This window comes from Ictalurus furcatus, chromosome 3 (assembly GCF_023375685.1).
Source record: "Ictalurus furcatus strain D&B chromosome 3, Billie_1.0, whole genome shotgun sequence".
NCBI lineage: Eukaryota > Metazoa > Chordata > Actinopteri > Siluriformes > Ictaluridae > Ictalurus > Ictalurus furcatus.
The window spans coordinates 29,161,536-29,186,168 of record NC_071257.1 but is presented as its reverse complement, the minus strand read 5'-3'; the positions used below and the strand labels follow the sequence as shown (position 1 = coordinate 29,186,168).

General features: G+C 40.1%; 2 protein-coding genes across 3 annotated transcripts; both read left to right on the top strand.

Annotated features, from left to right (window-relative positions):
* Window positions 1-254: 254 nt before the first annotated feature.
* On the top strand, window positions 255-1,099 carry gpr78a (G protein-coupled receptor 78a). The gene is given in 2 exon segments (XM_053621449.1): window positions 255-915; window positions 918-1,099. Coding segments are annotated over 2 exon segments (645 nt in total). The 5' UTR covers window positions 255-452.
* A 5,624-nt stretch (window positions 1,100-6,723) lies between these two features.
* cpz (carboxypeptidase Z) lies at window positions 6,724-24,272 on the top strand. Of its 2 annotated transcripts, none has more exons than XM_053621935.1 (11): window positions 6,724-7,173; window positions 9,191-9,220; window positions 14,745-15,119; window positions 15,860-16,075; window positions 16,874-17,070; window positions 18,771-18,932; window positions 19,259-19,417; window positions 19,538-19,673; window positions 20,437-20,576; window positions 21,243-21,342; window positions 22,129-24,272. In XM_053621935.1, the coding sequence occupies exons 1-11, from the start codon at window positions 7,086-7,088 to the stop codon at window positions 22,476-22,478; spliced, it is 1,953 nt and encodes a 650-aa protein (XP_053477910.1). In that variant the 5' UTR covers window positions 6,724-7,085; the 3' UTR covers window positions 22,479-24,272. The 2 variants fall into 2 exon arrangements, with proteins under 2 accessions (XP_053477910.1, XP_053477909.1); XM_053621934.1 differs by having other exon boundaries at window positions 16,874-17,109.
* The last annotated feature ends 361 nt before the right edge of the window (window positions 24,273-24,633 follow it).

Sequence of the window (24,633 nt, the reverse complement as noted above, 5' to 3'; positions counted from 1 at the left end):
AAAGCTTTAAGGGTACACTAGTGGTCATAAAGTTCAATTTTGTATTATTATTATTATTATTATTATTATTTTTATTATTTTTAAAGATATACAATATTCACGTTCCTGGGTGCAAGATGCATATTAAAGATACACTGATGTACACTGAATACAATTGATGTACAACTTCTTTTGTCCACTTTGTAAACACTATGTCTAGATTACGCTTTCAAACGTCACATGTCACAAATCGGGCTATAAGGATAATCTGTAAAGCTCTTTACTGTGATAGTGTAGCCTAAACTGAATTTCAGGAGATTAATGACCTGGGATCAGCACACTGGACAGCGGTCCTTGACTGTTCCAGCACTCGTATTTTTCATAACGCAAAATGCACGCTGATGAAAAGAGACGACGCGTCCACCGGACACCCACGAGCGCGTAAAGAACCGCCGTTAAGCACGAGCTAAATCATGGGTTTATGGCACGCGCTGCTGCTTGAATGCCTGCTCGCCTCGGTAGCCGTCGTTTCTCTCTCATCCAACTCGCTCTTGCAGCGGTGTTTCTCCCGAAGCTCAGAGATCCGCGCCTGCGCTCCCGGACTTTTCATCCTCAACCTGTCCATGTGCAACATCCTGTCCACCGTGCGCAATGTGCCCTGAACGCGGCTCGAGCTCTCCAAGAACCAGAGACCATTCGGGGACTCGCTTTGCCGTGTAGCGAGCTTTACGGACACTTTTTGGACTACAAACCCTATGCTGAGCATGGCTGCCCTGGGTGTGGACCGGTGGGCGGCCGTTGCATTTCCGCTTACCGACTCAAGCAGTGTGAGACACAAGCACGCGGCCGTGACGCTGGCTTATGCGTGGGTGCACTCTCTAGCGTTGTCCACGGTGCCCGCGCTTTTCTCGTGGACAGACGCGTGCACCTGCAGCGGATGGAAACCGGGTTCGCCGTCTTCTCCATGGTGTTTCACTGCGCGAGCCTCGCGCTCACGCTGCTCGTCCTCTGCGTCACTTTCAGCCAAAGCAACTCCAAAGGCGGAATCAAATCTAATTATGCATCTCTCGCTCTTAGGACTTATACTGCCTTGAGGCCCTCTTTGGAAGTTCCTACTTGATGAGTTTGAAGTCATACCTAGATCAAATGTGCAGAAATGGCTTCAGCCAGAAATAAAAGAGCACCCTGAGATTTTTTCCTTTTTGTTTACTTTTATTTGGCTGGGTATTTTCGCTTGGTGAACTCACCCTGGGTTTCTCAAACCAGCAGTAAAAAAACAAAACAAAAACAAACAAACAAACAAACAAAAAACCCTGCTGTGATCTAACCAAGCTACACTCACATCAGCACCAGTTGTTATTACTCTCACATAAATGATTCAGCACACAAATGTTATTGCCAGTGATGGTGCTGCGGCTCTGATAAATTGTACATTGTATCAGAACCATTGTATAATTAACTGTATAATCACAAAATGCACCTATACAGTACAGTATATGTTAAAATAGACAATATAGGAACAATAACTCATGCCATTTAGATTTCCTATTTTTGCTTCCCTCAAGCATTATTTTGAGATTTTTCACATAAGAACCATTTTGTATAGAAACAGATTTGATGTTCTGATCATTATGCTGCTTGTAACTATGTGGTTTATGATGTGAACTTTTTAACCCAACAGTGTTAAACAAAGCTGCTTAATGGAGCAGAAAAGAAGGAGATGGAGGGCTACCCAGAAAGTTTGCATATTTATTGGCTCTTTTGTGTTCTGCTTCATTCCGTATGTCATAACAAGCTATTAAATAACTTCTGTAGTTTTTTTTTTTTTTTTTTTTTTTCTAGTTTAGTAGCCTGTTGAGTGTGCATTTACACTGGATATTAAGAGAGGTGGCTGTTATGGGATCCTGAAAGGAACCAATTGAATGATGTAACCTTATTATCGTTTGTAGCTGCCAGATCATGGGTTCAAATCACCACCTGGTGTACTAACATAAAGGATTAAATAGTGGATAGATCAGCTGCTTCTAATATCCCTGCATGTGTGCTGTTCTGTGCCATTGGAGCATTGCGTAACGCAGTAATCCCTGTGATTAACTGTGTCATATTAATATAGAACTTTAGCGCTGGGTTGTAACATGACTTTATAGGAACTGTGCCTTAGCTTGTTCTGAAGAGATACAGAGCATATTTACATGAAAAATGATTGGCAGTGATGAGAAATGCCCAGCAACTACAATTATTTGTAATAAGTTGTTCATCAAAGTTCAAATGTGCATTAATAAAGTCATGTTGGTGTCACCTGGGCAGTAATAAGACATATAATTACAGATTAGACTATACAGTGATTTTCCTAATGATGATGGTTTAATGACCTAGTTGTAATGAAAAAAGTTCAAGTACCCATAAAACATTTTAAATTATTTGTATTTAAACTTTTGCTTCGATTGATTACTGAGCATTACAGATGAAAGTAAGGATACATCTGCAAAAGAATATTTTTAGACACAATGTATCACAATATTGTTGCTCCTGTTGTTTTATTTAATTTGTATTAGGGCACAAAATATCATAGTTCTATGTTTTATTGTCTGTATTGTGCCCTGTGATCCTGGAGGATCTATAATTGTGTCCCACTATACAGTATACTGTACATTTACTGTACATGGCTAGAATAGAAATATGTACTTAGATGTGTAATAAGTAATCTGTAATATGTAACTGTGTAATAAGTGGATTGTGTGTATTCGTGTGTGTTGGGGGGAGGGGCACGGGGGAATTAAAAATCCATTAGCAGTTTTCAGTATTGGTTTACCTGTGAACAATATACCACAGATACCACCAATATACCAATATACCACCTGCAATAAATTGTTAAACTTGCGGCTTATATACAGAATAAAAGAGCTGGGGATGTACTGATATAGGACAATTCTCAAAGATAGGATGGTGAGTTGACTATTGTTCTACAACCGCACATCCTGAAGTGTTTTATCCCACTTATACCACAGCAATCTGCCAAATGCTTGGATTTTTTAAATTTTTATTTTTTTTTTAAATTAAAGAATATCATACTTTTTATCCATTTGTAGTTACATTTAATGTTGTGGGACGTCTGTGAAACAGATTTAATGCAGCCTTCCATCCCAGTGTCAGAAAACTGATTATAAATTATAGCTCTGACTGTTACAAAGTGCTGACACTGAAGACTCCCTTACAAAAAGCGTATCAGGAATGAAAAAAAAAAAAAAAGTTTATGTGGAGTGTCCACTATACAAGTCCATGTGAATGAGTTGTTAGAAATGATGTTAAAAATGAATGTATTTGTTTATATTAGTTTAAAAAAAATAGTATTTAACATCTTCTGACCAATCAGAATCGAGATCTCAAAAGTTCTGTGGTACAAATTGCAAATAAAATGCATCAGTGTCAGTGCTAAAGTATATAATTTGTAGGACCTCTAAAGTAAGATTCATCTCTCTCTCTCTCTCTCTCTCTCTCTCTCTCTCTCTCTCTCTCTCTCCAGACTGCCAGAACTGATTCCCTCACTGCAGACCAACCCACACTGGGGGGTCATCACTAAATGCCTGGTGTACAGAAAGGCTGCAGTGGACCCTTTTGTCTATTCCTTGCTACGACAAGAATACAGAAAGGCAATCATTGGAATGACTAAAACGCTTACGGGATGCAAACAGTCCTCCTCCTCTGACCACAACAGTACCTCATATACCGAAAACGACAGCAGTGTACAGAGGGCAAACTGAATGCTCCCACTTGGCAGAGAAAGAAAGAAACTGGACTGACACACTTTACCCTTTAACCCGCATGTAAACATCAAATATAAACACATAAACAATGCCCCATCAAAAACCTAAGTGGCTACTTATGCTTGTCAAAAGGTTTTGTGGTATTCATGAGTAATCTGGATGAAAGCAAGGCACTGTGTTTATGTGTTGGTAATTCAAAGGAAAATTCAGAAGGAAACTGAAAGGAAAGAATGCATAAATTCTTTCCTTTGAAAAAGTAGTCCGATCTCTGAAACAACAAATGATACAAATTTAAAAACTTTACAAACAGAACAAATGTTCTGCACTAATATTTACCGAATACCTTATACCCCATCCCTGTTGAATTCTCAAATCTGATAATATCTAATATAAACCTGTGACTTTGTAGTTTCTCTGTAACATGAAAAGCTGCATTATTATTTTTTTTTATCTTATTAACTTTAAGAGAGAAAAAAGAGAGTCTGATGAGGGAATATTGGTAGTTGCTATAACATAACTGATAACAGGAAGTTGTTTCTATAAAAAGCATAACATGTTGTTCAGTAATAGATTAAAATTATAATCGCCAGCATGTTGCTATGGTATAAGAAAAAGAAAACACTTCATATCATGCTGGTTTAGGAAAATAATTAACTGTGAGGCGGTAGCAGTAACTTACCTCGGGCCGCATCACACCACCACATCATTGATTATTTTCCTAGAAAAGCCTGCCCCAAAGTGTTTTACTCTTTACATAACAACTGCTCTTACATTTAGTTGTTTACAGCTCTTACATTTAGTTGTTTACAGAACAACTGCTCTTCTATTATAGGTGTGTTTTAAGCTGAGTTTCCATGTCAGTATGGGAAATGTGAAAATCATTATTTGTGGTTATGGCACATACATTAACGTCTCTATAGATGGATAAAAGAGAATTCCTTTAATTGTTAACACAAACATTGTCTCTTTCTACAAAATGAATTGTGATGAAGATGTGTTTTATTTTATTAGGTGCTCCATACATGAGGACAGCATAACTGTAATATACTAGGTACAATTTAACAGGCTGATAAACATGTAAGAATGAATCATCGGTATTAATATGAACCAGTGAGGCCATTTTGTGCTAGTGGCCAGCATTTGTTCTTCTTGCACAGACACATGACTGTAATCTGAGCCATAATGACCACAATCTCTGCAAGTTGTATTAATGGTGCTGCTAACATTACCACCATCACCATGATCATCATCATCACCATCATCCTACTTCTTCTTCTTCTTCCTATCTGTACATGGACAAAAGACTTCCTAGCGCCTGCTTTCAAACACAAACCAAAGCTCCATTTTGTGTGTTCAAACTATGATTTAGATTGGATTATGAAGTCATTAGAGAAGAGTTTTATTTATTGAGCCATTACATTTCACTCAATTCAGTACCCAAATTGGCTATTATTTACCTCTGACACAAACATGCTGCTATAGAGGACTTCACTCAGTCATCAGACTGGCCATACTTCCTGAATGTTATAGAGTATGTGCTGAAAAATAAAACACTGCCATACAGTGTATGCGTGTATATAGTAATACAAATAATTTCAATATGCCAATAAAGTGTAAAGAGGACTATGCATACTGCAAATATTATGTAGATACTTCTCTTGTTCATCTGGACTCCAGCCTGAAATGTATTTTTATTTGGCAGACACTTTTATCCAAAGTGATTAACAAGTATCCAATCCAAGCACAGAACTAAGCGTGTGAGGGTTAAGAGCTTTACCCAAGAGCTCAACAGTCACTCTCTGCCAACCCTGAAATTTAAACTCATAACCTTTCAGTCATCATATCCATACAGTCACCAACCACTTTAATAGAAACACCTATGGCAGCAGCACATAACTGAACAAAAACATGCACAAAAACATGCAGATACAGAGCAAGAGCTTCAGTTAACCTTTATATCAAACATCAGAATGGGGAAAAAATGTGGTCTCGGTGACTTTGACCATGGTGTGGTTGTTGGACTGGGTTGAGCGTTTCAGAAATTGCTGATTTCCTGGGATGTTCATGCACAACCATCTCTATGGTTTACACAAAATGAGCCAGACTGGTTTGAGCTGACAGGAAGTCTATAGTAACTCAAATAACCACTCTTTACAACTGTAATGAGCAGAAGAGCCTCTCAGAATCTGAAACTGCAGTGAGCACAGAGTCACCTGGACAGTTGAAGATTGGAAAAACATCACCTGGTCTTTCCAATGCTATAATTTAACCAGGATCTAATATGTTTGTATAATGCATTAATTAGAAATCACTTTGAGAAAAATACTAGTGACGGATGTGATGTAAGTGGTGTAAAAAGAGTTGTCATGGAAAAATGTTGTTTACTAATGAGGACACGAGCTGATAAGTATTAAAGGCACTAAAGTGTACAAAACGCAGTGTAAAACATTGTCCATCTAACAAACACTAGATGCTTGAACTTAATTAAAGTAGTTTATGCACAACCTGATCATGAAATGTAATTAGACAAATGATTCCATTGATCTTTTCCTAAGAGAAAGAAATACTGACTATACACCTATATTTTATACTATGCTATATACTGTATATCTTTGTGGACTAGTTATTTTAATAATAAACGATAGGTGTAGGCCAGTGGTTCTCAAGATGGGAAGCATAGGGTCTGTGATTATATTTATTTAAGTCAATAGATTTATTATTTACTTCTTATAATTATTAGCCTGTTTGACTTGCCACATGAAGTGAACAGGGTTAATCTCAACCTCAGTAACTCATGGACTTGTAGTTGGACCTACCTACTGTGCTCTCTCAAGAGCAGAAAGGTTTATGATTCCAATAAACATCCAAATTATGATTGTACACATTTAAATAATGAGCCAAATATTTGCATGATTGGATTATTACACTTTGTGTAAAAACAATGTTTTACTGAGGAGGTGTGTGGAAGTTATTATTCTTGCAGTTAAAGAAGTCCCTGGCTGCAAAAAGTTTGACAAGTCCAGGTGTAGGCTACAAAAATAAGCTTAAGTTAACCCTTTTTCTTTTTTTTTTTTTATAATAGTCTTCCTTCTCTCAAGTCATGCCCCGTGTATAAACACGACCTTCCAGCTGCTGTGCAATTAGTCTGCATAAATGTGCAGTTGAAAGCAGTGAGCAGAGCAGAGCAGCGTGGGAGGCCGGGGAAGGAGGAGAATCTGGAGGCTGTAATTTGATCGGATGGGTTTCTGTGGCTGTGCGGGGATGAGGACGCGCCCCTAAAACCAAGGGCCTTGAGAGAAAGACAAGTCTCCACACAGACAGCCACATCACTGCGGGTCCAGCATGCTGCGCGTCACCGTGTTCCTCTGCGTCCTCGCCGCGTCCTCGTGCGCGCCGCCGCGCTCCTGCGAACCTGGAGATCAAGCTTTAGGTGATGTATAAGACGCGATTAATAGTACTAAACACTTCCGTCGTTCTACCTTCTACCTTAAATAGCGGTGTGTGCCTTTAAATGGTGTGTGTGGTCAGGCTGGAGCTTAAGCTTGCCCTTTGCTTCGGGTGCCTTTATTCCAAAATTACTTGACGACTGACTTTACAGGCCAGTTCTTGTTTCATCCAGTTTTACACAGCGCATGGCATGTTTCTACTCTCAGCAATGGTAAAATTATACGGTGCACATAAAATTTAGTGTGTCCTAAACCATAGCAGTCATCAAGTAGTAAACGGAAAGTACCCGGATGGCGTAAAATCGGTTCAAAAGCTACAGTGTGAAAACAATGCAAAGGGTTCAATCCAGTAATTCGTAGGGGCGTGGCTTCTAAAAATATTTTCAAAGTCTGGAAAGCCCGTGCATGTCTCATTTTTGCTGCCCCTTTACCTGGTTTAGTATAACGAACAGAATGATTCGGATTGTAAAATACATTTATAGCCTACCAGAGTTGAATTCTCAACTCTGTTCAGGTGTTGATTCATTTTCTATAACAGCAGCTCGGACAGTAATTCTGCCTGCAAGGCAAATAACAGGATTATAAGAATGCATTACTTTTAATACATTTTCATTATCATAACTTACATAGCAACATGTATGGCAGACAGTCCACATAAACAGATACAAAAAAAAAAACATGCACGTTTTCTTCAGTGAGATATTTATTTAGAATTTTAACTGTATTTTTAAACTTTACAACACAGGAAAGTCTTCTGTGTACAGCATCTCAGCTCCTCGGTAAACTGCACTCTTTTGTGTTAGTAACTTAAACAGAAAATGAAGCGAGTCTTGTGAGGGAATAAACAGTTTATAGCCGCTATAGCATAAGTGATAACAGAAACGTATGTGTTTGAGGAGACATTCCATAACATTAAACATAACTATGAATGAATAATTAAATTCTGTGTTGTTCTCAAATAATAAAAACATGTTGTATAAGAAATGATATGGTAACCTGACATTGTATAAGATTAATAAAACACTTCAGGATGTGCTGTCATTGGAAAATAATTGTTGATAAATACCCAGGTGTTTTATTCCTTACTTAACAGATAGCCTTCAGGAAGGTTTTTCCTGTAAATTACCTACTTGCGCAGTAAACCACCACTTTAATTAGTTATTCTGTTTGAAAAAAAAACTTTTATTATCTCAAGTAAAAAAAAGTTTCCATGGGAAAAATAATGATAAAGTCTTTATTGGTCACATATACAGCACAGTGAAATTCTTTTTCTTTGCATATCCCAGCATGTTAGGAGGTTGGGGTCAGAGTGCAGGGTCAGCCATGATACAGCGCCCCTGGAGCAGAGAGACTTAAGGGCCTTGCTCAAGGGCCCAACAGTGGCAGCTTGGCAGTGCTTGAACCCCTGACCTTCCGATCAGTAACCCAGAGCCTTAACCGCCAAGCAACCATTGCCATGAAGTTGTGATCTCACATCATGGGAAAAATAATAATGCATGCACTTTGTCCATTCAGCTGTAAATAAAGGGCTTTTATCCAAAGCGCTTTACACTGTGTCTCATTCACCCATTCACACACACACACACACACACACCAATGGTAGCAGAGCTGCCATACAAGGCGCTAACTTGCCATTGGGAGCAACTTGGGGTCCAGTGTCTTGCCCAACGACGCTTTCGGCATGTGGAGTCATGTGGGATGGGAATCGAACCACCAACCCTACGATTAGTGGACAACCCGCTCTACCACCTGAGCCACAGCTGCCCCAGAATACACTGTAGAAGCTGTAACTGTGTATTAGGATGAACTCGATTTTTTTGCAGAGTAATTGTACAAACCTGGCTGTTCTGCAGTAAATTTTAAACTTTAAAAACATTATTGGAGACACAATCACTGTTGGCATATCTGAAAAACAGTGGTCAACACAACATTCATAGTAGTGTACATGTGAGCTTTCCAAAGTTCACTTTCACTAACATTGATTTTCTTTGTGTTTTACAGGAAGATGCAAGGAAGCAGTAAAAGAGAAAAGTAAGCAATATACCCCGATTGACAATATCAAATATAGTTTGTTAGTTCTGTGAAAACTGAATTTACTTTATTATAAATGTCCAGTTCTGATTATTTGGAACACAGGATTTCTGTACAGGGTTAAATGGAGGTCATGGCTTTTTACCTGGAAGCTATAAGGCAGAAGACATTAGAAAATGTCTAATGAGAAAGTGTGAGTGAGTGAGTGCGAGTGTGTGTGTGTGAGAGAGATTAGAGATTAGAGATAACTGTGGGCCTAAGGGTGATTTCTGTTTGCCAGGTTAATGGTAAGACAAGCCAGCGAGGGGGCTCAGGGTTGCTCAAACCTCCCAGTTCTAGCAAGAGCTGATCCATTCAAATTTGTGTTATGAATTACATGATATATTGAAATACCTTTCACATTAGAAAGTCATATCCATTTGTCTGAAACAGTAATTTGTTTATGTGCTCAAGAGTTTTCATATACACTAGCATCATTCTTTTATTAAATAGCTCCTGATGTTAAGCAAAACACTCAATAAAGTGGAAGATGAGGCTACAATGGGGTAGATAAATAGAAACAAAGACAGACAGATATACAGACAGGTAGATGGATAGAACACAAGTACTATCAAGTGAAGGAAAACACTCCAGGAACTTCTTCCGTAAAGCAGTCAGACTCTCAACACAGATACAGTAGGTCCACCATACAGATCCCTTAGGACCCTGTGTGACAAATAAAAATCTTGAATTTTGAATCTCTTGAAGTAAAATAAGCAAATGAAGCAATGGTGCAGTGGGTAGCACTGCTGCCTCACATCTGCAGGGTCCAAGGTTTGATCCTGAGCTCAGGTTAGTGTTTGTGTAGAATTTTGCATGTTCTCCCAGTGTTTGCATGGGTTTCCTAGCAGTTTTCCAGTTTCCTCCCACTGTCCACCTTGCTACCAGGGTAGGCTGTGGATCCACCACAACCTTGACTAGGATAAAATGATAACTGAAGATGAATGAATGAATAATAGTCATAATAGTTGAAAAAAAGGCAAGTGAATGTAATAATTTTTACAATTCTAACTAAACACATTTGGGCTGTTTACAAAAGCTGAAAATGTCAAACATTTACATATTATATATTATTAAATCTCACGCCGCCAGGGTTGGGGGTTCGATTCCCGCCTCAGCCCTGTATGTGCAGAGTTTGTATGTTCTCCCTGTGCTGTGGGGGTTTCCTTCGGGTACTCTGGTTTCCTCCCCCAGTCCAAAGACATGCATGGTAGGCTAATTGGCATGTCCAAAGTGTCCATATTGTCTGAATGGGTGTGTGATTGTACCCTGCGATGGATTGGCACCCTGTCCAGGGTGTACCCCGCCTTGTGCCCGATGCTCCCTGGGAAAGGCTCCAAGTTCCCCACGACCCTGTAGGATAAGTGGTATAAAAAAGGATGAATATGGTATTAAATCTTATATAGTACCCTCATCAAAATCACTGTGATTATTACGCCACGGCCAGCAGAGGGCACTGGCTCGGCTCCTGACGAGTCACGTGACATTGTTTTTGTTCGCTCGCTTCCGGATTGAGCATTTTGTATTAAGTGAGTTTAATTTGCCCCAGGTGTCCATGCCCTGAGTTAATCATGTTCTTTATTTAAATGCCTGGGTGACTGAGCACGTCACGCAGTATTATATGGTGTCTTTAGTTGATCCTGGTTAGTATTGTTTGGATCAGTAGTCTCGTTTGTTCTCTATGCCTCGAATGTTCTCGTTTCCCGTGAAGACCGCGTCTACTTTAATCGTGTTTTGTGTCTAATAAAGACTGTGACCTGCACCTGCATCCACCTCCAGTCTACGTTACGTAACAGAATACTGCGCCCAAAATGCGGAAGCAGCAGGTACCCATGAGTGCCGCCGAAGAGGCCAGGATTTGGGCGCTTTACCGTTCGTCCCTGGAGATGAGCAAACAGCTCGCAGAGGAAATTGCTCAGTGCAAAGCCGAGCTGCGTGCCGCATCGTCCCTCGCGCCATTTACCCTGTCCCCGCCGCCGAAGAGCGACGCCGTGCAACGCAGCCTGCAAAGTGACCTGAGCATCTGGGGCTTCCCACGGCAGGGGAATTGTACAGTGCCACGCAGCCAGCAAAGCGACCTGAGCATCTGGGGCTTCCCACGGCAGGGGAATTGTACAGCGCCACGCAGCCAGCAAAGTGACCTGAGCATCTGGGGCTTCCCACTGCAGGGGAACTGCACCATGCTGCGCAGTCCAGAGGTGAAGACTGGCCCAGAAATTTTTTTGGGGGGGCAACGAGGACAGCAGAGCTCCAGCCTGAGGCCTACGGGGAGGTCTCAGCTGTGGAGCTCCCACCTGAGGTCAACATGGCGACCTCAGAGCGACAGCTTGAGGCGGCTGAGGAGGCCATCCCGCTGCCCTGCCCGGCCAAGGAGGCCGTCCTGCTGTCCAGCCCAGCCAAGGAGGTCGTCGTGCTGCCCTGCACAGCCGAGGAAGCTGTCCTGCTGTCCAGCCCAGCCAAGGAGGTCGTCGTGCTGCCCTGCACAGCCGAGGAAGCTGTCCTGCTGTCCAGCCCAGCCAAGGAGGTCGTCGTGCTGCCCTGCACAGCCGAGGAAGCTGTCCTGCTCTCCAGCCCAACAGAGGAGGCCGTCCCGCTGCCCTGCATGGCCGAGGAAGCTGTCCTGCTGTCCAGCCCAGCCAAGGAGACCGTCCCAGCTTTTCAGTTCCAGAGCCGCCGGGGGCGGCGCCCTGTGTTCCAGAGTCGGTGCCCTGCGTTCCAGAGCCGCCAGGGGCGGCGCGCTGCGTTCCAGTGCCGTTGGGGGCGGCGCCCAGCGCTTCTGTTCCAGAGCCGCCGGGGGCGGCGCCCTGTGTTCCACTTCCAGTGCCGCCGGGGGCGGTGCTCCGACTTTCAACCCCGGTGGGGGTGTTGCTCCGCCCCTCTGCTGCCCGACGGAGGCTGCCTCGCCTTCCGTGGCAGCTAGAGAGAGCTCGCACAGGGGCCCGGGACCCCCGTTGGAGGGGGGTTCTTGGTGCTCCGGGAGGAGCACCCTTTGGAGGGGGGTTCTGTTACGCCACGGCTAGCAGAGGGCACTGGCTCGGCTCCTGACGAGTCACGTGACGTTGTTTTTGTTCGCTCGCTTCCGGATTGAGCATTTTGTATTAAGTGACTTTAATTTGCCCCAGGTGTCCATGCCCTGAGTTGATCATGTGCTTTATTTAAATGCCTGGGTGACTGAGCACTTCGCGCAGTATTATATGGTGTCTTTAGTTGATCCTGGTTAGTATTGTTTGGATCAGTAGTCTCGTTTGTTCTCTATGCCTCGAATGTTCTCGTTTCCCGGTGAAGACCGCGTCTACTTTAATCGTGTTTTGTGTCTAATAAAGACTGTGACCTGCACCTGCATCCGCCTCCAGTCTACGTTACGTAACAGTGATTGCCATAATGACAGGTATAGTATCAAGTCAATTTATGGCCCAATAATAACCTCCTGTGGGACCCCTGGGAGTTTTCATATGAATCAAGCAATGAACAGATAAGCTACTAGTTTCAGTGGAATTATTAAACAGCCTGATGCATTTCATGAGTTTCAGGAAAAGGCACAATTGAACCTAATGTTAAACATTTCATTTAAAATAAATAATAAAATGTAATCCCCCGTTCCCCATTTTCTCAACAATTTGGTCACCTGCCAATTCCTACCCACAAGTCATCTCTCCCCTGAACTACCAACTGTACCGGGTGAGGGCTAACACATGATTCCCCCAAGACACGCGAAGCCAGCCAACTACATTGTTTCAAACTGTTGTTCATGCTGCATTACAGAACAGTGTAACACACTTGGAGGGTGCTGTTTGCCCTCTTCTGCATACATTATCTCACAGACATGTGCATGCAATCCCTCCCACCCAGACAGCACAGCAAATTTTGCTTCCTTGGCTCCCGGCCATGGATGGCTGTGGCTTCATCAAGATTCAAACTCACAATCCCTTGATGATAGGGCAAATGCTTTTCTGCTGCACCACTCAGGAGCTAAAACAACTGTTGCATTACTATCGATGCATTTGATTTTTTGTTACCTTGTTTTAATTGTACTACATATAAAAATTAAATACCTAAGACATTATCAATGCCCATATAGCTTTACCCATTTAGATCTTCAAACAAAATACAACAAAAAACAAAGGCAACCTGAGTTAACACACAATATAGTTTTTTTATTGAAACAAAACAAAAAAAAAATTATCCAACACCTATCACCCATGTGAAAAACCAATTGCCCCCTTAAACCTAAAATCTGGTTGTGCCACCTTTACTGGCAATAACTGCAACCAAATGCTTCTGATAACTGGAGATCAGTCTTTCACTTACTTCTAGGACTAGGATTTACTCCTACGCTTTGGCTCATTGTCTTGCTGCATAATCCAGTTGTGCCAGAGTTTCAACTTACGGACTGAAGACCGGACATTCTCCTTTAGGATTTTCTGGCAGAGAGCAGAATTCATGTTTCCCTCAATTATTGCAAGTTGTCCAGGTCCTGAAGCAGCAAAGCATCCCCACACCATCACACTGCCACCACCATGCTTCACTGTAGGTATGATGTTCTTTTTGTGGAATTCTGTGTTTGGTTTATGCCAGATGTAACGGGACTCTTGTCTTCCAAACAGTTCCACTTTCGATTCATCAATCCACAGAACATTCTCCCAAAAGGTTTGAGGATCATCAAGGTGTGTTTTGGCAAAATTCAGATGAGCCTTAATGTTCTTCTGGGTTAGCAGTGGTTTTCACCTCACCACTCTTCCATGGATGCCATTTTTGCCCAGTGTCTTTCTGATAGTGGAGTCATGAACAGTGACCTTTATTGATGCAAGAGAGGCCTGTAGGTCCTTTGATGTTGTCCGTGGCTCTTTTGTGACTTCCTGGATGAGTAGTTGCTGTGCTCTTCGAGGAATTTTGGAAGGTCGGGTACGTCTGGGAAGGTTCACTAATATACCGGGTTTTTCCATTTGGAGATAATGGCTCTCACAGTTGAAGTCCCAGAGCCTTTGAAATAGCTTTGTAACCCTTCCCAAACTGATATTTCAATCACCTTCTTTCTCATAATTTCTGTAATTTCTTTAAATTTTGGTACTGTGTGTTACTGGATAAGACCTTTTAACCAACTTCATGCAGTTGAAAAAGTTCCCTGTAAGTGTAGATTTGATTGAACAGGGTTTGCAGTAATCAGGCCTAGTTGTGTCTAGTCCAGCTGAACCCCATTATGAATGCAGTTTCATAGATTTGGGGAATTAGTAACTACGGAGGCAAAAACATTTTCACACAGGCCCAGTTGGTATTGGATAAAGTTTTTGCTTCAGTAATCATTATCATTTAGAAACTGCATTTTGTGTTTACTCAGGTTGGCTTTGTTTTATGTTAGATTTTGTTTTAATTTCTGAAACTGTTTAGTATGAGATATGCACAAAAACAGAATCAGGATGGGGGCAAATAGTTTTTCAAAGCACTGTAACTCATTCCAGGTCCATATTTCACTGTGTCTTGTCCTTAGTGCAGTGCACAGACATGGTGCTTAGCTACTGCCAGGACGTGCCATATAGGCATGTTGTCTTCCCCAACCTCATCGGGCAGCAGTCGCGACAGGAGGCCGAGCAGAGCACTGAGTATCTGCTGCTTAATGTGCTGCACGGCCTGCTGGGGGGCGAGTGTTTGCCCGAGCTACGCCTGCTCGGATGCTCTGTGCTGGCTCCACGATGTCGGAATAATGCCAGAGTCAAGCCTTGCCGCAGCTCATGTGAGGAAGTGAAGAAGAACTGCGTGCATGCCTTCGATGCCATCCGCATGGCCTGGCCCTACTTCTTGGACTGTGATCGTTTCTTTGCAGCTGAGGAAGAGGGCTGCCACGACCCGCTACTTGAGCTCAGAGGTAATGATTAGGAAACTGGAGAAAATACACTGATATGGTGATATGATAAGTTATACTGTTAATGTTAGGAATAAAATCCAATGTGCTTTTATAGGAAACTAATCAAATATAGGGTGGTGTGCTGAGTATATCACCCCGAAATGGATTCTTTTCCAATAACGGCACATCCCGAAGTGTTTAATTCCTTTTATCCCACAGCAATTTGGCAAAAATTACATTTTTTATCAGTGTCATTTTTTTATTTTTAATGTTGTGTAACATCAACAAAACAAGTTCCTGTTATCACTTGCCTTGCATTATAACAGCTATAAACAGTTCTCTCACTCACGTGCGTTTATTCAGAGGTCAACCAGATATACAGATTTTGTCACATTTTAAAGATGTCACAAAACAAGCAAACATTTTTTACAGCAAACCCATGATATGAGAGCTGAATAATTATGTAATTTGACCTGAGGGGTTTCCTAATGCATGATGTAAAAATAGTAACAACCCTGGAGAAGTTTCCAAGTTGTACTTGCACTTGTGGCTTTGAGAATGCTTATTTTGGTGAGAACCAGCTCTTTTGCAGTGGAAAAGCCTAGATAAACACAGCTATGTTTAATGAAAGAAACCTCAGAATATGAATGGAACTGCTATAGCACAAGCTTGTTACCGCATGAAGGGACTGTGTGAGCCTTATGTCAGACATTTTATCTTATTTTCTTTGTCACTTGCTTAGACTTGCTCTCTTCTCCCAGCCAGGCAAGATGTTGCCCTCTCTGGCATCTCAGATGGGGGTCAGGCTACCGTTCTTCAGTTCACATACCACACTAATGCGCAAATGTTCAGCATCTTGAAGAAAACGGCAGCCAAATGTCCTCAGATTTCCCGAACCTACAGCATCGGCCGTAGTGTGGAAGGCAAGGACCTGCTGGTCATTGAGTTCTCCAGTAATCCTGGACAACATGAGCTATGTGAGCACAACCTACCTTTTCCTATTCTCAGTACAAGCTGAAAGCTTTGCATTGCTTTGAGGAAGCAGGGATAAGTTTCATGTTCGGGCCTGCCCCCTTCTGGCCTTAAAGGCAAAGCACCACACACACACAAAATGTTTCTCTCATGCATCCACCGTCCTTTGTTATATAGTACCCTACTATGTCTCATCAAAATGACTCTGCTTAGCTATTAAACGATTTATTTATCCTACAAAAGCCTAACACAAATTAACCCCAATTTGTGCGTGCTATTAACAGTGAACCTCTCACTGATCCAATATCCATTTCTTATTTTATAGCAATACAACTTTACAGTTATTTCTAATACCAATATACTATATCTTCTCTTTATCTCAGTTACTAGCAATATAAACAATATTTAGGTAAATGAACACACAGATGGCCATGCTTGAAATTGTAGAGAGAAAGAGAACATGACAACTGCAAGTCAAATAATAATAATATTTTAAAAAACTATCATTTTAAACACTTTTCATTGTTAGTCTGAATCACCTCTGTAATTCAGATGTTAAAATGTATTTTAAAATGTTTATTAGAGAAGCAGAATTGAGCACATATTAGAAAATCATTTTTACTTTATTGTTTTTTTACTTTACTGTCTTGTAGTATGCATTTTAAAAATCAATCATATGTAATTAATATATTAATATTTTTCATGTTCATTTCATGTACAGGAGCATGTTTTAAATGACAAATTACAAACAGTCTGAACAGAATATTTACTGGCTTCTTCTCGTTATCTGCATTATCCTGTAGTGGAGCCGGAAATTAAGTTGATCGGGAACATGCATGGGAACGAAGTTTTGGGCCGGCAGCTGCTCATCTACCTGGCTCAGTACCTGTGCTCTGAGTACCTACTGGGAAATGAGCGTGTCCAGAACCTTATCAACAACACACGCATCCACCTGCTGCCCTCCATGAACCCAGACGGCTATGAGATTGCCGCCTCTGAGGTAGCCGATAGCAACGATCCTGAAAACGCCAACCCAGAAGTAAATATCCGTCTGTGTAAGCCGCGACCCAGCTAGTGCCTGTCTGTCATTTTTTTGGGCATACTGTCTACAATCTCTACACTCCCTGCACCAGATGAGGTCCTCAGAAGCGCAGGGGCCTGATTCGACTATTTTGAAAACTGTAGACAGTCTGAAGCTAAATTTCTGACTAGGCTGGCCAAATACAATATTTATCATTGTGTTTCCATCAACCTGTTTATATTTTGAAGCGCTCAACGAGGTAATGCACCAACCAAAAGCACAATACTGCTTTCAATAATTATTTTAACCATGACATTTGCCTTTTGGGGAATCCCATCTTTTAGGGGCTCTACCAGTACTTAATTCACTCAAGTAAAGTTAGTTTGTGGACTTGTAGACCTGAAGCATTGAATAAACATGCTTATAGTGTTTATAGTGTTTCAGAGCAGATGAATGCAAAACAAATGGATGGATACCCCTCTACAGGGGGTGAAATGGTGCAGGAGAGTGGACCACTGGTAAAGGGAGCCTTTGACAAACTAATGGATATTTCTACTTTATTTCCATTGCTATATAACACTCAGATTAGTCCTCAGCATGAGTTTCTCAGTCACTGAAATGATCAGCACGGCTTTTGGTTAAGAGCCATAAGGATATGCAAAACATAATAATACAGTAAAATAATGTACTGTGTAATCTGCAAGCTAGTACATGCATGTTAAATATTGGATTTTCACTAATTTGTCTGACCTACAATGCTTAGTTAAAATTTGGACATACAGGACTTTGCTTTATTTATATTTATCAGCCAGAAGTAACAAAGTCTGCTTCATTTCTTATTAATGATGTTTTTAGATTAGCTTGCATTGTGATAAGACTTAAGCAGACATTACACCAATGGCTTGGAATTAAATCAAACCACGGCCCAAAATTCTTGGGTAATGAAAAAGCTGTTGCATGGGTAATGAAAACAATTGTCATTGGCACAAGGAAATGGCTAAACCGTGTTGATCTGTTCGCATTTTCTGTCTTTTTCATGTTTTATCTTGTGTCTGCTTCTCAGAAGCCCAATTTCGTGAGCATGTTCAAGTCTGTTTTATGAGCATGTTAATGTTCGGTCTGATTTTGCCTCTCTTTTTTCCTCATTCACTCACTATGAGCCTTGTATCCTGCTTGTTCTGGCAGAAATGCTTCTTGCATGTTACAGAGTTTGTGACACATAAAAATGTAGTTAGCCCTATTACCAATATCCAAATTACTGTCAGCTAGTCAAATGAATAAAAACACATTATGAATATCAAACACATTCTCTGCTAAAATGTGCAAGGACTTTCTCTGAAATCTTTAATAGAGTTATGAAATTTGGGAGAAAGACCATACGTGAAGCCCCACCTTCATCCTAGTTAACTTCCTATAAATTCCCATCTCTCTCTCCACTAGAGATGAATATTCTTCACACCAAACCTCCCCTTCTCCTTCCTAAAACTCAACTGTTCCTATCCAAGAATATTTAGTGGTGGGCGTGGCTATCTAAAACAAATCAGAAACCACCAGAGTTCTCCCCACTTTTTACAGTTGCACAATTACGGTTCATGTCATTGAGTTGAGGGCGCTGTCTGCACTCAGTAATAAAATATTGTCCTAATCTTTTTGTCTGGATTGTGTGTGGAATGGTTTAGGGTCACTTGTATAATGGTTGGGTCAGTGGCAGAGCCAATGCTCAGAACATCGACCTGAATCGCAACTTCCCTGACCTGACCTCCATTTACTACAACCGACGACGCTTCATCCGATTCCGCACTGACCACCTCCCCATCCCTGACTCCTACTGGTTGAATAAGGTGCTTATGGAGTAGTAATTACTTGATGTCTGATTGATTTTACACTGATTTCAAAACAATGCCAGAGTAAAGCTGTTTTGAAATTGAGTAAAGCACACTGAACATTATGCTAATTCTCATTAACATATTAGACATAAGATTTAACTGCCTTATCTGCCCTCTTAGCCCTAAAGTGAAGTGCTACTGTTAAACACCAGTTCAGAATTTTACCTGCTCTAACACACTTTACCTAACTCATGTAGACTTTGCTTATTGTTTGTGAGCTAGTAGATTGGATAATTGACAAGTATATCCTGATTTAACTAAGTGCTTTCTTTCTTTGCCAGGTAGCTCCAGAAACCTACGCTGTGATGAAATGGATCAGGTCCATTCCATTTGTTATCTCTGCCAGTCTACACGGCGGGGAGCTCGTCATCTCGTATCCCTTTGACTTCTCCAGACACCCCCAGGAGGAAAAAATTTTCTCTCCCACACCTGATGAGCAGGTTTGGGTTGTTTATTATTATTATTAAAAAACAAAACAAAAAAAACAACACATTTATTTATGGTGCATTTCCCACAGTTTCATTAATTTGAAGATCACAATGAGTTTTTTTTGTGTGTAGATATTTAAGCAATTGGCCAGGACCTATGCAGATGCTCATGAGACAATGGCCAGCAATGAGACACAGAGATGTGGAGGCTCATTTGCCAGCAGAGGAGGCATCATCAATGGAGCTCTGTGGTACAGCTTTGCTGGAGGTAAAACAAAGCAAAGAATGTAGGATGCAGATCAGTGGCAACTCATCTATAGGGGCATTTATAACAACCAACAAATATTAATCTTCACTCATCAATCTTCATTAGTCCTCATTCATAACTCCATCCGTTTTAAATTCCTTTGAAATACTGCTTATCTGTTTTAAGTAACCAACAATTTAAAAAAAATTGCTTTTTTGACAGATAATAAGCTGATGTTCTGTCAATTTGCTTACCTTTCCAGATGTTGTGTAATCATGGAAACAACTTGCTAGTCAAAAATGGGAACTCCAACAAGCGCTAATAGAGGCCTACTGGGTCAGGAATCACTTTGCTCCATGCCTGCTCTATGAATGTTTTCAGTAGTGGTGGAGAAGCAGAGGGACAGTTAATGGTCATGGTTTTTACACCAGGGTTTATGGAGTGAGATCTGTTTTTAGATCATGTTTTCTAACAAGTAATCAGAATAAAATCTAATACATTTCTGCAAAAAAAAAAAAAAAAAGGGCAAAGTGTGAGTGCAGGCAGTGTTTCTCTGATTTCTGTTGTAAGATACACTGCAAAGATTAGAAAATGGAAAGGGTTTATAGAGTGGACAACCTTAAAGCCTGGTTAATCATATGTAGATCTTGTGTATGCACCTCTCATACTGTAACTTTGGGGTGGTAAGAGGCTGCATCACAACACCCTGTCATTGATTATTTTCCTATAACAGCATGTCCCCAAGTGTTCTATTCCTTAAGTACAATCTGTGTATGTGTGTTAGGCATGTCAGACTTTAACTACCTGCACAGTAATTGTTTGGAGCTGACGGTGGAACTCGGCTGTGATAAGTTCCCTGCAGAGGAAGAACTTTACCCAGAGTGGCGCAGGAACAAGGAAGCTCTGCTCAGTTTCATGGAGTCTGTGAGTTTACCCTCTGCTTCTTTATTGATATATTAATGGTGTTGATACAGATTAATAAATTAATGAGGCAATGCTTTGAAATTGTTAGTGTCACACAACTAGCCAGGCCTAATTAATGCTATCTGAATTATCAGTGTGCATTTTTGTGTCATAAAAATTGATATTGATAGAAAAGGAATAAAGAAGGGTGCCTATAGTATATTACATCAATAAACATTTTACCAGGCCCAGCTAAAGACTGAGAACATGTCTGTTAAGGAAACAAGCAGGAAAACTCTAAGGAACTATGTACTGTATTTCTGGGTCCGAGAATCATCTCTTTGGCAGTGTAGACTGTAAATACCTGCAGATCACCATGGACTCCTGCCTATTGCCACTCGTATTGTTTTAATTCATCATAAATTTTTGCAGGGCGAATTATTACAAAATTCATGTAGAGTGCAAATAAAACCACAAGATGGCAACATAAGCAAACCATTACTTCCATTACACAAAGGCAGATTTTTCTTTTTTTAAATTTTTTTTTTTTATAAAATTACGTTTCTGTCATTTTATGCTGATATTTTAATATATCATCATTATAAAAACATTCTTGTATCTGAACAATATGTAGGCTTTTATGGGATTATTATCTAACACTAAAACTTTTTTGATGTGGTAATGCAGGTCCACAGAGGAATAAAGGGTATTGTGAAAGACAGAGATGGGAATGGAATTAAAGGTGCCATCATATCAGTTAGAGGGATACGGCATGACATCACTACAGGTAATGACAACAGAAGGAAAATGAAGGGTGAATTAAAGAGAGATATTCAAAGCTAAGCTCATATCACAATGACACTTTTGTATATCACATTTTGTCATATTTATCATATTTGTCATATAAGTTCATATATTTTGTTGTATCACCACAATGACAGTTATATACTTGAGACTGATCTGACCACAAAAAGTATACAACTCTGCAGTGACAAATGTCATTACAGAATTGTATATTTTTGTAGCTCTTAACTAAACTATTAACTAAAGACAGTTTCACTTGGACTTTGACTTTGATTTTTACTATTTATAAGAATTTTATAACTTAAACTTATGGCAATGACATGGCACCATAATGACAGAGTTACATTGTCACTGCACATCACAAACATAAGTCAGCTTGGAAAGTGTCATAGCACAATCTTATGTCAACAATAATGTCGCTTGACTCAACATGACATGAAGTTGTCTTTTTTAATGACAACTGTTAGCCTTTACTAATGTATATGTAGATTATATCAGTTGTCATGAAGTGTTTATGTAGGGGTCATGTAGCATTAAAAAACACTGCCCTTAAGTGACTTTGGGTCAAGCCATATTTATTTATATAGCACATTTAGAGATAACATATGTTGGTAAAAGTGCTGTCATTTCAAAAAGCACTGAAATGTACAAATAAATTAAAACACATCCATGAATCAGTAAAGAAATTAAAAGCAGTAAAAATAAAATTCCTGGTTGAATAAGAATATGTACACCATTTATCCTTTGCTTGATCGGTTCTTCTCTGTAGCTGAAGATGGTGACTATTGGAGACTGCTGATTCCGGGTGTCCACATTGTAAGTGCCACAGCTCCTGGCTACTCTAAAGTGGTGAAGCGCGTCAAGCTGCCTCACACCATGCAGAAGATGGGCCGTGTGGACTTTGTGCTTAGAAAGGAGCCAGTAGAACCTGACCACGACTACTTATCCATCCCTGAGCTGGATAATTATGAGCGCTTCGACCCTTTTAACGCATTCGAGCAGCACAATGAGCCAGACCGTGGAGAGAATGGAGAGGAGAGAAGTGAGAAGCCTTGGTGGTGGGCTTACTTTAGTCAACTAGGGACGTCTCCTCCCACCTGGCTTCTCAGGAACTATTAGCAACCTCATATTGCCCCTTATTCCCATAACTGCCTCCTGTATTCAAATTAATGCACCTTAGGTTTCAATTATTGTCAGGAAGATTTGAAATATATAGTTTTCATCCCATTCTTAAGATAAAGTGGGGCTATAATGTATTGTTTATAAAAGTCTAACACTTTAGTTTAGCTAACACTTTAGCTAGACCATTGCTTGGCTAGGGTAAAATATATATATTTGTTTTGTCATGCAGACTTTTTATGTGCAGGCACATTATGCCAAAACCTATTTAATGGAACCTTGGATTTTCATTCGACTCAAACCAGTGGTTCTGGGAATCTGTTTTTCATCAAAACACATGCCCTACAATTGTAAATGGACTGGAATAATTAAGTTAGGGTGTGAAAATCTGTTTCCTCTGATTCAGTGTACAACTTATGTACAATACATTTTTCCATTTGAGGAGTTAACAATTCCATTTATTAACCCAAAGTCTTTAAGCACTAAAAACTTTAGGTTTACTCTTTACAATTCTACTCAACATTGGGTCTAACTTCTGTCAGCTGAGGTCTACTTTTGTCTGATCTCTGTGACAAAGCCCTATTTTGGATATAGTCTCTGGAACAGAGCTCTACATTAGGTTTCAAATCTGTAACCAATTTGGGTCTACTTTGGGTCTGATCTGTAAATGAGGTCTAATACAACAATAAATTGGGTCTAATACAGTAATAATATAAATAAACATGCATTGCTATGATCTTTCTCAACCAATTGTTAAGACATGTTAAATTGTAAAAATGTTATTCTGAACCCTACAACTCAGTATTTCTCTGCTTTAAGAAGCTTGACTAACCAAAGTTTTATTTTTTTTTTTCTGCAGCAAAAAGTATTGCAGTAAATGTTTGACAAGTTATGTGACTTTACAGTGTGTAAAATGAGGGCTTTCAGTGTCATATTTAGCAAAATATGTAACTGTAGCATTGTATGCAGTTATCTGAATACATTTAGCCCATATCTGTTGCTGAGACCTGCATAGGGTCTAATCTGTATCTGAGTTTATATTGAGTATAATCTATATCTCAGCTATCTCTATGATGGGCCAAATCTAAACTGTATCTGAATTCTATGATGGGTCTAATCTGCTGTTGAGCTCTGTTGGGTCTAATTTGTCTTTGAGCACTGCATTGGGTCTAATTTGTACTTCTGTATCTGAGATCTACATTGGGTCTAATATGTACCTGAGCTCTATATTGGGTCTAATCGGTTGCTGAGTTTTCCATTGGGTCTAATCTGTATTTTACCTCTATCTGTCTTTGGGCTCTACAATGGGTCTTGTCTGTACCTGGGCTCTATGTTGGGTCAAATTTCCATATCTGAGGTCTATGTTGGGTCCTAAATCTGTAACTAATGTCTACATTGGATCTAATTTTTAATCAAATTTTCCATTGGTTCTAAGCACAGTCACTGGGGATTATGTTTGGTCTAATCTCTCAAGATAAGGTCTATTTAAGCTCTGTTAAGTTTTACATTGAATCTAATCTCTGTATCTGAGGTCTCAGGCATTTAGTATCACTTTGTGTTTAACCTCTATAGCTGAGGTCTGCTTTGCATCTAATTACAATAATTGAGGTTAGGTCTTTTTGGTCTAGTCTCTGAGACTTATGTGAAAATGCAAATGTACTGCCATGAGAATTATTTTGTTAGTCCAATTGTTACAACTTCTATGCCCTGCATTGAGTATATGCAAATATATACGTATATGTTTGTTAGTTGTTTTAGACATTTGCACAGTGTTTATTAAAATGTTGCTGTATAGCTTGTGTGTTTCATTTATCATACTTCTAATCACATACAGTGGTGCTTGAAAGTTTGTGAAACCTTTAGAATTTTCTATATTTCTGCCTAATTATAACCTAAAACATCATCAGATTTTCAAGAAGTCTTAAAAGTAGATAAAGAGAACCCAATTAAACAAATCAGACAAAAATATTATACATGGTCATTTGTTTATTGAGGAAAATGATCCAATATTACATATCTGTGAGTGGCAAAAGTATGTGAACCTTTGCTTTCAGTATCTGGTATGACCTCCTTGTGCAGCAATAACTGCAACTAAACATATCCAGTAACTGTTGATCAGTCCTGCACATCGGCTTGGAGGAATTTTTGCCAATTC